This window comes from Schistocerca nitens, chromosome 6 (assembly GCF_023898315.1).
Source record: "Schistocerca nitens isolate TAMUIC-IGC-003100 chromosome 6, iqSchNite1.1, whole genome shotgun sequence".
In the NCBI taxonomy this organism is placed as follows: domain Eukaryota; kingdom Metazoa; phylum Arthropoda; class Insecta; order Orthoptera; family Acrididae; genus Schistocerca; species Schistocerca nitens.
The window spans coordinates 722,781,821-722,797,270 of NC_064619.1; the positions used below are offsets into that span (position 1 = coordinate 722,781,821).

At 44.4% G+C, this 15,450-nt stretch overlaps 1 protein-coding gene across 3 annotated transcripts in view; it reads right to left on the minus strand.

Moving 5' to 3' along the window:
* Window positions 1-15,450, minus strand: part of LOC126262714 (inactive dipeptidyl peptidase 10) — a 1,533,490-nt gene that overhangs the window by 588,472 nt on the left and 929,568 nt on the right. For all 3 annotated transcript variants that reach the window (XM_049959500.1, XM_049959499.1, XM_049959498.1), the window contains exon 4: window positions 6,684-6,847. In XM_049959500.1, the coding sequence (XP_049815457.1) occupies window positions 6,684-6,776 (93 nt within the window). In that variant the 5' untranslated portion in view covers window positions 6,777-6,847. The remainder of the gene's footprint in view (window positions 1-6,683; window positions 6,848-15,450) is intronic.

The following is a 15,450-nucleotide window of genomic DNA, read 5'->3' on the forward strand; positions in this document are numbered from 1 at the left end:
GCAAAAATCGCACGAAATCAGTGGAAGGAGTCAGTCGTGAGTTCCTGAATGCTACCACCAGGCCAGTTAGCCGAATGGATTAGTTGTGGGCAGAGAGTTGCAAAGAATAGGGTACAAAAGTCGAGCAGCTACTGTGGACATGCGATGGACGCGTTTGGATACGTCGAATGCATGGACAACGTTACCTTCCATCACGTGTAGTGTGAACTATTGACGGGGTGGTGTTACAGGTCGAGGGTGTTTCTCTTGATTACGGCGTGGTCCCCTTACTGCGCTTAGGAAAACACTAAATTCGGCAGGATACGAACACATTTTACGGCATTGCGGGCTGCGTACAGTAGACGAACAGTTCAGAGATGATGACTGCCTGTATCAGCATGGCGATGCACCCTGTCATAAAGCAGCGTCTATAAGGAAATGGTTTGTGGACAGTAACATTCCTGAAGTGGACTTGTCTCCCCCGACTCTAGACCTGAATCCAGTGAACACCTTTCGGATGAGTTAGGACATCGACTTTGCTCCGGACCCTAGTGTATAAAATCACTATCTTCTCTGGTTACGACCCTTGAAAAAGAATGCGTTGCCATTCCTCCACAGACATTCAACACCCCACTGAAAGTGACCCAAGCAAATAAAAGCCGTCATATAGGCGAATGGTGGAGATAACTCATACTGTGACTGGATTGAAGACCTTTTGGTAGGGAGGATGCAGTACGTTACCTTGGATGGAGAGTCGTCGTCAGATGCAGAAGTGACGTGGGGAGTACACCTGGGAAGTGTGTTGGGACAGTTTCTGTTCATGTTCTTTATCAATAACCTTGCAGACAATATTAATAGGTGATGCAATTAGCTGTAATGAAGTACTATCCGTAAGAAGCTGCATACATTCTCAGTCATATCTTGATAAGATTTCAAAGTGATGCAGAAATTGGAAACTTGCTTTAAATGTTCAGAAATGTAAAACTCTGCAGTTAACAAAACGAAAAAACGTAGAATCCTTTGATTATAATATCAATGGGTCACTGTTGGAATCGACCCACTCATAAAAATGCTTGGAAATAACATTTTGTAGGGATATGAAATGGAATGATCATACAGACTCAGTCGTGGGTAAAGCAGAAGGCACACTTCGATTTGTTGGTAGAATACCGTGCAATCAATCTACAAAGGAGATTGCTTACAAATCATAATATTCCTCAACTGTGTAGGAGCAGTACAACATAGGACTAACTGGGGATATTGAACGTATACAGAGAACGACTGCACCCGTAGTCACAGGTTTGTTTAATCCGTGGGAGAGTGTCACAGAAATACTGCAGGAACTGAACTGGAAGACTCTTGTAGATACACGTAAACAGTCCCGAGAAAGGCTGTTAACAAAGTTTCAAGAACTGTCACTGTAGTAATACACTACACACACCCCTATGTATCGCTCACATAGGGATCGTGTGGACAAGATTAGAGTAATTACTGTACGACCAGACACATTAAACCAATCATTCTTCCTGCTCTCCATAGGTGAATGTTATAGGAAGAAAACCTAATAACTGTTTCAATGGGAAACGTACCCTCTCCCATGCACCTCACGGTGGTTTGCAGAGCGTAGCTGTTGATGTAGATGTAGATTAATATCCAGAAACTTCTGAACAGATTGTGTGCTCTAATTCACATTATGACAACCACTGCTGTATTTGAGGTCTTCCAAAAAACGTCTTTCACCTGTGGGCCTAACTGTAATTAAAATAGTATACAATATGTAGAAAGCCTGGTTGGATGTAAATGCTATTTACAGGTCCCTTTTGGAGCATAAGAGTCTACTGAATTGCGTAGTCTGCCTAAACCTGCTATCCCAAACCTCTTTCTGCATATTGCAAAGACCTGATGGCATGCCTATATCCATGAGTGAAAGTGCATCCATTGTAACACGAATGCTACCGACTGAAGCTGAAGTTTTCACTCACAGATGTGCTTTCTGGTGCGAAAGACGTCTTCATCTGTGACTACCATAACTCGTGCAGCTCGGCGACAAAGTGGTTTAGAGAAAAAAAGAACATAGTATTTGGCAATTTACTGCAAAGAACACCTCAGTGTTTTAAATGAATAATATGAACTAATGTCTTGTATTTTTGACTTCAGAAGAGAAGACGATAACAACAGTAACAAACGTGATACACCATTAAACGAAATATGTTGTTTTGTACCTTAAAACAGTTTACAATGCAGACAACAGTGGAGGAAAATTGAGGTTTTATGGACTGATGGTATAGCCAACTAATGGCAAATGTCATATCTAACCAAAAGGATGACAGAAGCACTACTCAGTAATTCAGCCAATGTAATCAGGGGAGGTTCTTCTCAATCCAGATAAATGACATATGGGGTTTCCCAAGGTTCAGTCTTAGGTCCGCTTTGTTCCTCATGTCTGTAAACGATCTTCCATCCAATATGGAACAAGTAGAATTATTTCTCTCTGCGGATGATACTATTATTGCCATGAATGCATACAGCAACAGAAGAAATGGTAAACAATGTTTTTAAAAGTATCATTGGTTTCCTCCAAATGGTCTTGCTCGCAGTTTAAAAAAGGCACAAAGCCTTCAGTTCTACATGTGAAGAGGTACTGACGAAATGATATGTGTAACATATTTTGAGGAAATGCTAAATAAGATGGAAACTTCCAAAATTTTAAGTGTTCATAATGAAGAGAATTCAGGCTGAAAAGAGCACATTCTGGAACTCGAAAAACAGCTTAGTTCAGCTACATTTGTACTTAGAATCATTGAATATCTTGGGGACAGACAAATCAGTAATCTTTCATATTTTAAATATTTTCATTCAATAATTTCATATGGAGTAATGTTCATGGGAACTCATCTTTAAGAAATAAAGAATTACTTAGGCAAAAGCATGCTGTAAGAATTATATATGGCGCTCAACCACGATCATCTCGTAGTCATCTGTTTAAGGAATTAGTCATTTTGACTACTGCTTCACATTGTAATTATTCCCTTAAAAAGTTTATTGATGTACACAGTTGCAATACCAGAAAAAAAGTAACATTTGGTATTCCGCACTAAAGGTTACCTTAATACAAAGACAGATGGACAATGCTTCGGTTTTTGGTAACTTATGCAGCGATACAATATGTCTGACAGACACCAAAGTAAAATTGGAAAGCAAAGTGTCTCCTTGACAACTTGTTCTGTTCCAAAGAAGAGTTTTTATTATTGTTACATGTAAAATTAACGCAGAAGGTAGTAATTACTAAGTGACATATGTATAAATTTAAAAAAAACACTTGCAAATGGTCAGCATGGACCATATTTACAAGAGTTATACGACGCGAGTATAAAATGATCCGTTCCATATCATTGTTATCTTTGTGCACACGATCCATGGAACATGAAAAAAGGACTAATAAAAAGAAAATAAAAAATTTGAAGCCACAATTCTACCACTGAGTCATCAAAGAGAAGTGTTGCTGGCAGTGAGGATGTTTACGTAGTAAAAATGTATTTTTTTGCCAAACTTCGAATCACCCGTGGCATTTAATCTTATAGTAGACTATGACTTCTCCAAGGACGTATTTTCTAAACCCGTCGCAGTTTATCCTTCATTAATGTGCATAGAGAAGTCGAGTAGGAATCGATAATTATCCTCGTTCATTCTCATTTAATTCCTTGACGTGTATTCGTCCTTTCAGAGAAGTTATTTTCCAAGTGATGTCAAGCTTACCCTCGGCCACCGTCTGTTCATCCATTTTTTCACCCATAACTGCAACTTCCTGCTTTTGTGTTATTCGCAACCATGACACAAACTGTAAGGCCAAACAGTTTCGAGACTCCAGTAATAAAAGGCAGAGATAAGTTAGGATGATGGTTGGGGTGTCCTATATGAGTGCAACGTATAGAATATTCATACAGCTACGTGAAACTGAAGAAAGGTCCTTTTTAGGTGATGTTCATTTCCCATGTCACATTTGCACCTTTATGTACTGGCAAACCGCTGGAGACCCACTCTGCACTCTGTCGTTTGTGGTAGGTTCCTACTGATAACACAAAGTTTTATCCAGAAAAATTTTGTCCGCATCTTCCATTTCGATCAAGTCGCGATAGGCGTCCACGCATCGTTGTCTCTGTTCTGGAGTCAGGGAGTGCAGGACAAACTTTGTATAATACTGTTCTCTTCTTTAGAATATTCTGGAGAACGCCTTGAACATCTTATCTTCAGCTGGTTGATTCTTTGCTACAATGTTGACGTACTATTGTAGCACCTGCACTACTTAACACAGTCTGCTGAGAAATGAGCAGTCAAATGCACATTTGTTGTTTACAGTTTAAGGTATCGTCCAAAGATCGCGGTGCTACACCGCTGTGGGCAATGCACATCGGTAGCACAGGAAATGGAAATGCCGTGTGGCTAGGGCCTCCCGTCGGGTAGACCGTTCGCCTGGTGCAGGTCTTTCGACTTGACGCCACTTCGGCGACCTGCGCGTCGATGGGGATGAAATGGTGATGATAAAGACAACACAACACCCAGTCATCACGAGGCAGAGAAAATCCCTGGCCCCGCCGGGAATCGAACCCGGGACCCCGTGCGCGGGAAGAGAGAACGCTACCGCAGGACGACGAGCTGCGGGTATTGGCGATGTCTCGCTGCAATCCGCAACTACGAATGGGGGACGCGGCAGAAGACACGCCCTCTCTCTCAGCACAACAACGCCCTCTCACAGAGGGCAATATACAGCCGAGCATGGAAGCGCTCTGCCGCAGTTCGTCAAGTAGTCAGCACGATCGAGTCTCAGATGGAAATGTACTTTTGTAAACGTTGAACACCGTACTTGAAGAGAAGAGTTCTTAATTAGTGCATCAAGTAATGCTTCAACAGTCAATGACAATTGCAAATTATCAAGCAGTCCTGTGCTAGAGAATCGTATCAAGTTAAGTAAATGTTTTTATTCATTCATATAATAAAGTGAACTAATATTTTGTATGTTGCAGTTCTGATAAATCATCTCCCAGAGCAATCAAAGAAACCACAGCTATGGCCAGACAATTGTAGTTCTGTCAGATCATAACACAGTATTAGTTCAACCTGCCACTGCAGTTATTGCGCTTATGTGCCAGGAATGAAATAACTTCTTATAATTTTTCGGGTGGGTGGTTTATATCGGGTGGACGGTATATAATACAGCGGCCACAGAGAAAGCAAGGAGTGCTTAGCCCTCGGCGCCATGGTAACTGCGTCTGCAGAACTGCTGTTTGCGGGTCTTCCAACAACCCTTGAGATTTCCCGTTCACCTATGCGCGTCTTTTATTGCGTGTTTCACGGAACTTGTAAGTGAACATTAAGACGCTGGTTAGGTGTAAACGATTAAGAACAATAACAGCTGAGGGAACTACACTGGTGTCGAAAATTAAAGCAACAAACCGCTGTTTCCCTGTCCTGTGTCTAATTCACGACATAATCGTACAAACTGTCAACTAGATGTCCGTGCGATAGTGTTGTGCACAGATCACATTCGGGTGAGCGGACAACTATGCCAACGATGACTTCAGGGCACCTGCAGGTATTAAACGAGGTACTGTTTGCCAGGTAGCCACACATCCATAATCGCTGTGTATGACGTTAAAGACGGGGCAGTACGGCAGAGAGAAGACGCCTACCAGACTCTCTGTGGTTGACGGCCGTAGACTGATTTGGCCTCATGGCTTGATGTGAATCGTTCCGTTATTTCTCGGATGTGGCGACAGTTTAGAGAGACCGAAGCTGTACCCAGGAGACCAGGGCAGTGCCGGCCAGGTGTGACTTCAGAACCATTATTTGGCTGTATGGACAGGACAGTATCACCTTAGGACTGCACAGCAACTAACATGCGAGCTCCCAGCATCCACTGGACGTGTCGTGTCGAGGCAAACGATGTATAGAAGACTTTGGCAGAGTGGCCTACATTGTCGGAGAACTGCTGTATGTCTAGCTCTGACGCTCCTTCACAGAAGGGAACGTGTAGAGTGGAGTCATCAACATTCCACCAGGATGGGCCAATTTGTTGTTTTCACAGATGAATTCCTATTTAGTCTGGAGAGCGATTGTCGATGGCCGCATCTGGAGTGAACGTGGAACACGATTTCCGGACCCAAACAATACCGAACGAGATTGGTATCGAGGATGAGCCGTAATGGTGTGGGCAGGGATTATGTTTACCGCACGAACCCCTCTTCTTGAAATTGTATGGGTGAATCGACAAGGTTTAACTGCTGTCAGTTATCGTGACGAGATGCTGGGACCTCACTTGCCGTTGTTGTGAGGCGATGTGGGACCAGACGTCGCAGTGATGGACTATAATCCTCGACCTGAAGGAGCACAGGTGGTTTATGTTTTTTCTTGGAAGTGGAAGATACCGCATGCATGGCGTGGTCTGCTCCTTCTGGGATGCACTAGGGAGCCGGTTTGCGTCACGTCAGCACCCACCAACCACTCTCCAAAACAGCGGGCAGCTCTGCAGGAAGAATGGGCGTTACTGGCTCAAAATCATTCCTGTTTGCGTTCTGTATTCAATACATTGTTTCTGCTTTCCTATCATCTGTTTGTACTACTACGCAACCATGCAGAACTTCCTCTTGTTCCTTTAGCTGTGGACGCCAGTGTACTTAGAGAGGGCGTGCTGAGCAGCGGCTGCCTACCTCGACGCTCTTGGAGCGCGGGTCGGCCACCTGGACGGTCTCGTCGGGCGGCAGGCGCCACGAGTTGCGCTCCACGTTGACGTTGGTGTGCATGGCCGCCGCTGCCGCTGCCGCTGCCGATGCCGATGCCGATGCCGCCGCTCACTCGCCAGCTCGCCGGAAACCTGCAACAGCCAGCCAACACGCTGTCGTCAGCTGCAGTCAGCTGCAGTCAAGACAATCACAACTCTCAGGAGCAGTCGCACTGAACGGTCACCCGCGACACTGTCCAGCTCGATCGAAGTCCACGGATTGTCGTAAGCAAGTCGTATATTGAACAGCAATGTAGCAGAGATCATATGTACGAATGCGTGGCGTCTGTTCCTTCTGACATGTATTCTTACACTGAAGCGTCAAAGAAACTGGTATAGTCAAGCGTATTCAAATACAGATACATGGAAACAGAATACGGTGCTGCGGTCGGCAACGCCTATAGACCCTATAAGACAACAAGTATCTCGCGCAGTTGTTGGATCAGTTACTGCTGCTGCAACGACAGGTTATCGAGTTTTAAGTGAGTTTGAGCGTCGTGTTATAGTCGGGGCACGACCAATGGGACACAGTATCTCCGAGGTAGCGATGAAGTGCGGAATTTTCCCTACGACCATTTCACGAATGTACCGTGAATATCACAAAACCGGTGAAACGTAAAATCTCCGACATCGCTTCGGCCGGAAAAAAGATCCTGCAAGAATGGACCAACGAAGAATGAGGAGAATCGTTCAGTGTGAGAGAAGTGCAACCCTTCCGCAAACTGCTGCAGGTTTGAATCCTGGGCCATCAGCAAGTGTCAACGTGCGAACCATTCAACGAAACATAATATATATGGGCTTTCGGAGCCGAAGGCAAACTCGTGTACCCTAGATAACTGCACGACACTATGCTTTGCGCCTCGCCTAGGCCCGTCAACACCAAAATTGGACTGTTGATGACTGGACACATGTTGCCTGGTCGGAGGAGTCTCGTTTCAGATGGTCTCGAGCGGATGGACGTGTGCGGGTATGGAGAAAACCTGATGAATCCATGGATCCTCATGTCAGCAGGGTACTGTGCAAGCTGGTGCAGGCTCTGCAATGGTGTGGGGCGTGTGCAGCTGGAGTGATATCGGACCCCTGATACGTCTAGATGCGACTCTGACAGGTGACACGTACGTAAGTACCCTGTCTGATGACCTTCATCCATTCATGTCTAATGTGCAGTTCGACCGACTTGGGCAATTCCAGCAGGACAATGCGACACCCCACACGTCCAGAATAGCCACAGAGTGGGTCCAGGAACATTCGTCTGAGTTTAAACACTTCCGCTGGCTACCAAGCTCCTCAGACATGGACATTATTGAGCATATCTGAGACGACTTGCTACATGTCCTTTATCTGAAATCTCTACCATCCGCTTTGGAGGTGCAGCGTGTGAATTCGACTTGTAGTTCAACTATGATAATAGTTGCCAGAACAAGATATTTTCGATCTAGCTGGAAGTGCTCAGGCGAGAGAGAAGATAGAACTCGTGACGTTGATCGCCGTATGACTGAGTAGTTGTAGCAGTGTGCTTCATTTCTGGAAATCTGAGATAATCAATCAAGGTAAGAGCAAAAATTATAATTTTCTTAGCGAAGAACGTTGCTGATTCGTTATGATAATGGCAGACCAGGTTATCACTTCCGGTTTTCAGGCCGGAATGGCGGTCGACAGTCAAGTTGGTGTCCCGCTTTTGTCCAGTATGTCTCCAGAGACGTCTTCTGCCTGGAATCTCATGACTGGAGTAGAACTGTCTTCAGCTTCGAAGTGAACCTCGTCTGCCAACGACCATTATGGATAGGGCCTCCCAACCAGTTCGGGATTCTGAAGATCTAATGCACCAGTGCACAGAATTCGGAACGATATCCCAGAGGAAGACATCCAACGCCTCTATCAATCAATGCCACTCCGAATAACTGATTAACAAGGGCCAGAGGTCAGCAACTCGTTATTGCCTTGGTCAATTTGTGAATCTCTTTCTCTTGAATAAATCATCCATTTTTCTGATTGTAATTATCTGTATGTGTGTAGACATACATCACATTTACCGATTTCCGTGCATTCGGATAATTTCTTCGTGATGCGATTTTTTTCTTCTTCTTCGAAAGTAATATAGCTGCAGTAAGTTTGCGTCACAACTATAGCTTTGAAGAAAATTGTTAGTAAAAAAACCGTATATTTTACTCTGTGGCACTAATTGCGGTACTACAACATGTCTATTCAAATCGGAATATCCAGGTAACCGTTGTATATCCGATTACGTAAATACTAAAACTAAACTAAACTCCTCCCGAACAGACGATGAAGGCACAATGGTACCGACTGGCCGCCGTGTCAACCTCAGCCCATAGGCCTCACTGGATGCGGATATGGAGGGGCATGCGCTCAGCACATCGCTCTCCCGGCCGTTTGTCAGTTTACGAGACCGGAGCCGCTACTTCTCAGTCAAGTAGCTCCTCAGTTTGCCTCACAAGGGCTGAATGCACCCCGCTTGCCAACAGCGCTCGGCAGACCGGATGGTCACCCATTCAAGTGCTAGCCTAGCCCGACCGCGCTTAACTTCGGTGATCTGACGGGAACCGGTGATACCACTGCGGCAAGCTGGTGGCTATTTACGTAAGTACAAAGGGATTGAAATATCGTTTTGATGTGAAGTTGCCAGAAACTGTAACGACCTTAAAGAACGCTTCATTACTGATAATGTACACTTCGTGACTACAAAAAGCGTACCGCCAAACACCCATCTCACTGGCTGTGCCCACAGAAAATCACAGTTAAGAACGAAGTACTCAGTAGTACAGGAGCAACGGGTTTGCTCGGTTAGCGGTTAAGATACACTTACTATAGAAATATCGCCTACATACAGGTAGCCGAACATCTATCTCACAATGCCTTTAACAAGGAACATTAGGGTATTAATAAGCTACAATCAATCATCAACGTATAGCGTTGCTACATCACATCACAACACTGAAAAACGTTGTTTCACAAACATAGCGTGGACTGAATTACGGAACACATCTCTGGTAATTGAATCGGTCTAGTCGGCGTAACATTCGGGAATCAAAGGAACACAAACGCGAGAGAAAGGACAGAATGAAATTTATTCGTTTGTGTGAAGAATGAGAGCATGGATAGGCGATTAACCCTCTATTGCCCAAATTATTATTTCCTGTAGAAAAAAATATTTATATGCACAGAATGTTAGAGAATAATGTATTTAACACATATCAGGTGAATTTTTGTTTTTGAAAAAAATTATTTTTTAAAAATAGTTCTGTGACTCTGAGGTCACAGTGGGCAGTTACATTGTTTGTGTATAAAGCAGTCATATTGTAACACTCAAGTCACACTGGTCAAGAAAGAAATAACGATCCTAATGCGAAATATAACGATAAAATTTGACGTGACTTCAGAGTCACGGTGGGCAGTAGAGGGTTAACTGATTCCATTAATTTCTATTTCTAAATTATTACAACGAATTGTTATTATTGGTATTACTATTATTATATGAGCGCGTGCAGGAATAAATCATGTAATGTTTACGTTCTATATACGTTCTTCGTATTTGGTTCTGCCATCAGTTTCATTCTCCATGAGCCATTTACGTTGTATTAGACGACCAAAATATTATTGCATCTGGGTGTGAGGAAGCTTCTGTCATCTTATCGTGAGTTCGTATCGTGATATTTCACGAGGACACGCTGAACTACATGATAATACACTGCAGGGCCAAATAAACTGGTACACCTGGCTAATATCGTGTAAGGCCGCAGTCAGCAAGCAGAAGTGCCGAAACACAGCGTGACATGGACTCGATTAATCTCTGAAGTAGTGCTGGAGGACTCTAACACCATGGATCCTGGAGGACTGTCCATAAATCCGTAAGAGTACGAGGGGTTGGAGATCTCTTCTGAACAGCACATTGCAAGGCATCCCATATATGGTCAATAATGTCCATGTCTGGGGAGTTTGATGGCCGGAGAAAGTGTTTCTCTCAGAAAAAATGTTCCTGCATTCACTCTATAGCACTTCTGGTCATGTGGGGTGTCGCATTCTCTTCTTAGAAGAGTCCAAGTCCGTCGAAATCCACAATGGACATGAATGGATGCAGGTGACGAGGCAGGATGCTTACGTATGTACCAAGCGTCAGAATCGTGTCTAGACGTATCAGGGGTTCCATATCACTCCAACTGCACATTCCCGGCACCATTACAGAGACTCCACCAGCTCGAAGAGTCCCCTGCTGACATGCAGGGTCTACGGATTCATGAAGTTGTCTCCACACCCGTATACGCCCATCCGCTCGATATAATTTGAAACGAGACTTGTCCGACCAGGCATCATGTTTCCAAACATCAACAGTCAAATGTCGGTGTTGTCGGGCCCAACCGAGGCGTAAAGCTTTGTGTCGTGCAGTCATCATGGGTAGACGAGTAGGACTTCGTCTCGGAAAGCTCTTATCGATGATGTTTCGTTGAATGGTTCGCACGCTGACACTAGCTGATGTCCCAGGATTCAGATCTGCAGCAATTTGTGGAAGGATTGTACTTCTGACACGGTGAACGATTCTCTTCAGTCCCATTCATGCAGGATGTTTTCTGGTCGCAGCGATGTCGAAGATTTGATGTTTTGACGGATTCCTCATATTCATGATGCACTCGTGAGATGGTCGTACGGGAAGATCCTCACTTCATCGATGCCTCAGAGATGCTGTATGCCACTGATCGTGCGCCGACTATAACAACATGTTCAAACTCACTTAAATCTTGATAACCTGCCATTGCAGCAACAGTAACCGATCTAACAACTGCGCCAGACACTTGATGTCTTATATAGGCGTTACCGACCGCAGCACCGTATTCTGCCTGTTTACATATCTCGTATTTGAATACGCATGCATATACCAATTTCTTTGGCTCTTCAGTGTATACAGGATGGTCCATTGAACGTGACCAGGCCAAATATTTCACGAAATAAGCGTCAAACGAAAAAACTACAAACAACGAAACTTGTCTAGCTTGAAGGGGGAAAACAGATGGCGCTATGATTGGCCCGCTAGACGGCTAATAACAGTTGAAAAAGAGTGCATACGAAATATGGGGAAACAGTCTGTTTGGCGTTATGACGTATGAAATACAGGATAATTCGCAGTACACAGATGCAAATAAAAGACTAGAATTTAAGCAAAAGACAATATTCATTATCGACATTCGATAATACTCTGGTTCGCAACAGGTACGTGACTCTAAGTTCGCAATATAGCAAGTCTAATGAGAGGGGTTTCAAGTCCGTAACGTCTTTTGACTCTTGTATGTTTCTTTTCAACTATATTTATTTGTTTAGAACAAAAGATTAAGTGCTTTGTGTTAGTAGATTGTGTTAACCCGAACTCCACCGAGAAAATTTCAGATGTTATTCACGGATATGTTCTGAGTATTTTGGTATCAGGGACTCGCGGTCTCCAGTGGCTCATTTCACAGTAATAATGTACTTACGATTGATTCATTTGTACCATAATTACCTTTGTTCCTGTGAAAACGCGTTCACAACAGTGAAAAAGTCTGAAATAAGCAATCACCAAAACGTACAACACAAAACACGGAGCAACGACCCTCAGGAAGACGCTGAAGTACTGTGACTTCTCTACAGTTATTTCTGCCCATACCGCTGTCTACCACTGTTAGAGTACAACTGACACTGCCGGAAAAACGTCAGAACTGAGACAGGATCCACCAGAGCTGAATGTGAATTTTAGTGCGAAGAGTAAAGTTGGCGTTGCTGTTGTCAACACCAAGTACCGTAAGCGAACGAAACCAGTTGGTTTCGAAATGAGACACACAGTGTGTACCAGCGACATTGCTACTTTTGTTGAGATATTTTCAGACAGAACACATGTGCCGAGAAGATATCAAACGGAATGTAATTCACGTTGGTTGGTTTGTGGGATTAAAGGGACCAGACTGCGATGGTCATCGGTCCCTTTTTCCAAAAAAATTAAAACCGCCCAAAGAGAATAAAAACAAACAGCAGGAAAGACGTCAGACGACACAGGACGAAAAAGACGCCGACAGAGATCAGACAAAACAAAGTAAAACACACAGAGTGTGACGGTGGTTGGCCGACCATAGAGAAAAAAAAGGGGAGAAGCCAACCACCAAGAACACATTAAAAACTCAGATTAAAATCAAAGGCTAAAAGCCAGAATCAACGCTAAAAAACACTCAGATTAAACTATAAAAACCCCCTGCCCGAATAAAACGTAAAACTAAGCCAGCCATAACAGGGTCATCGGATAAAAGGGCAGGGAGCGTATCAGGCAGCGCAAATGTCTGCCTGACCACAGCTAAAAGGGGGCAGGCCAACAAAATGTGGGACACTGTCAAAGACGCCCCGCAGCGACATACAGGAGGGTCCTCCCGGCGCAATAAGTGTCCGTGCGTCAGCCAAGTGTGCCCAATGCGCAGCCGGCAGAGGACAACAGACTCCTTGCGAGAGACCCGCAAGGAGGAGCGCCACACACCGGTAGCCCCCTTGATGGCCCGAAGTTTGTTGGGCATGGGCAGGGCGCGCCATTCAGCGTCCCAAAGGTCCAGAATTTTGCGGCGTGTAATTCACGTGTAACGAGCGACCGGAGAGCATACGTTCCTTATACCAAAATTATCAACAACCTCTAAAATCTTAAACTTCTCGCATCTGTGACACGCATGCGCAGTACCACCGCGGTGGAGCACATAAGGCCACGCATGGAATCTTGTCGTCAGTCTTGTGACTGAGGATGGCCGGACGACACGCTGCCGAAATATCAGTAGAGGAAATTTTATTTGCGCGGCAGCATGCCCGAAATTTAACGGACCAATTTTCAAAATTTTTCTTTATTCGAAATTTTAAGTTTTTCAGAAATTGCAAAACCTTCTGAAGTTTTCGTTCTAATTAACTTAATTAAATCATGGTCATTTCTGGTAAGAAAGCGGTTCTGCTAGCTGGAGTCCAACGTTTTCTTTAATCATGCCTTTTCAGTTCTTGAAGAGATATTTTGAGAGAAACATCACTTAAAATACCACTATAAATGTTTGTATGGAACCGCGCGACTGCTACGGTCGCAGGATCGAATCCTGCCTCGGGCTTGGATGTGTGTGATGTCCTTAGGTTAGTTAGGTTTAAGTAGTTCTAAGTTCTAGGGGACTGATGACCACAGATGTTAAGTCCCATAGTGCTCAGAGCCATTTGAACCATTTTGTTTGTACTTGATAATGAGAGTAAAGCCTCGAAACGCGTTGTGCTCTACAGAAAAAATGTAACTGGTGCAATAGATTATGATGAGTGAAATGAAATGGAAATTCTGCCCATCTAACACTCTTTCAAGTAGTGTAATATGAGGACGTTGATGAAACACAGAGTTCCATACTTTTCGAGACTGAATAATATCTTGCGAATTATGGGATGTTTCCGTTTCATTCCAATATGGGTTAAATGCTTCTCGTTTCGAGCTATTTATCTATAATCTGAACCTATATTTGTCATTGCGGCTCGACATAACACAGGGAAAAACAAAACAAGAACTGTTAGTCGACCACAATATTATTGCGCTTGGAAGTGAGAGTCCTTAGGTCGACTTATGGTGAGTTTTTATCGTGATATTTCACGCAAACACGCTAAACAACTTCATAGTATATACGCACGGCTGTCTTGAAATCATTCACAGTGCGATGTGTTTTCATTAGCCACCACTATACTTGTTCCCTTTTAACGTCACCGCGTGTTTCCAACGGCCATGGGAAGCGAAGTGCAATAATATCGTGGTCGGGTGGTACTCTCCCTAAATTTCCTCTTTTCAGTGGTTTTTGTTGCAGTACAGCGCTCTGACCCGTCTCCGCCCCCACCCACCCCCTCCCTCTCTCTCTCTCTCTCTCTCTCTCTCTCTCTCTCTCTCTCTCCCTCTCTTTCTCTATCTCCACTCTCTCTCTTTCTCTCTCTCTCTCTGACAGACACACACGCACAAGCTCTCACCAGCAGGAGATTCGAGGCGCTTCCATTTGCCGTTTGTGCGGCAGAGCGTGCTCTCGGCCAAAGACACTCTCAGTGCAGTCGCAATGAAAATATTGCGGGCGGCCAACAGCCTCGTCTGGTGGCGGACAACGCACTGCGCATGCGCGCAGCAGCCCCGCGCCGCCCTCTCTCTCTCTATATATATATATCTCTCTCTCTAGCACTGCGCTTCCCGCAACAGAGCCCATACCAGCTGGGGACGAAACGAAATGGATCTCGGCTTTTATGAAACGACAGCAGATATGCCCAATGTTTTCCCGTCTCTAGGACATTCACCTTGCAATTTCCATTATTTTAAAACTGTTTTCCATTTCACTTTCGCACAATCTTCTGGGAGCTGTCTTTGTCGAAATTACGATTTAAAGGAAATACGCAGGGTCACTGAACGGTGCTGTTCACGTCATATTTTTACTCAAATGGAATTATGCGGTTCCAGACACTTTTTCAAGTCTCAAACATGTACGATGTATAAATGCAGACGGAAGCAACGAATAAAAACTTTCTGGGCGCATACCAAGTGGGCTGAGGCGTGAATGAGAACTTGGACTGAGGACGGAGGCGTGCTAGGGTATTGTCTGCAGATGTGCAAAGCTACTGTGCGACGGTGACGTAGCAGTTAGTGCGTGTGCCTAGTGAGAAAGAGGCCTGGGTTCGGATCCCAG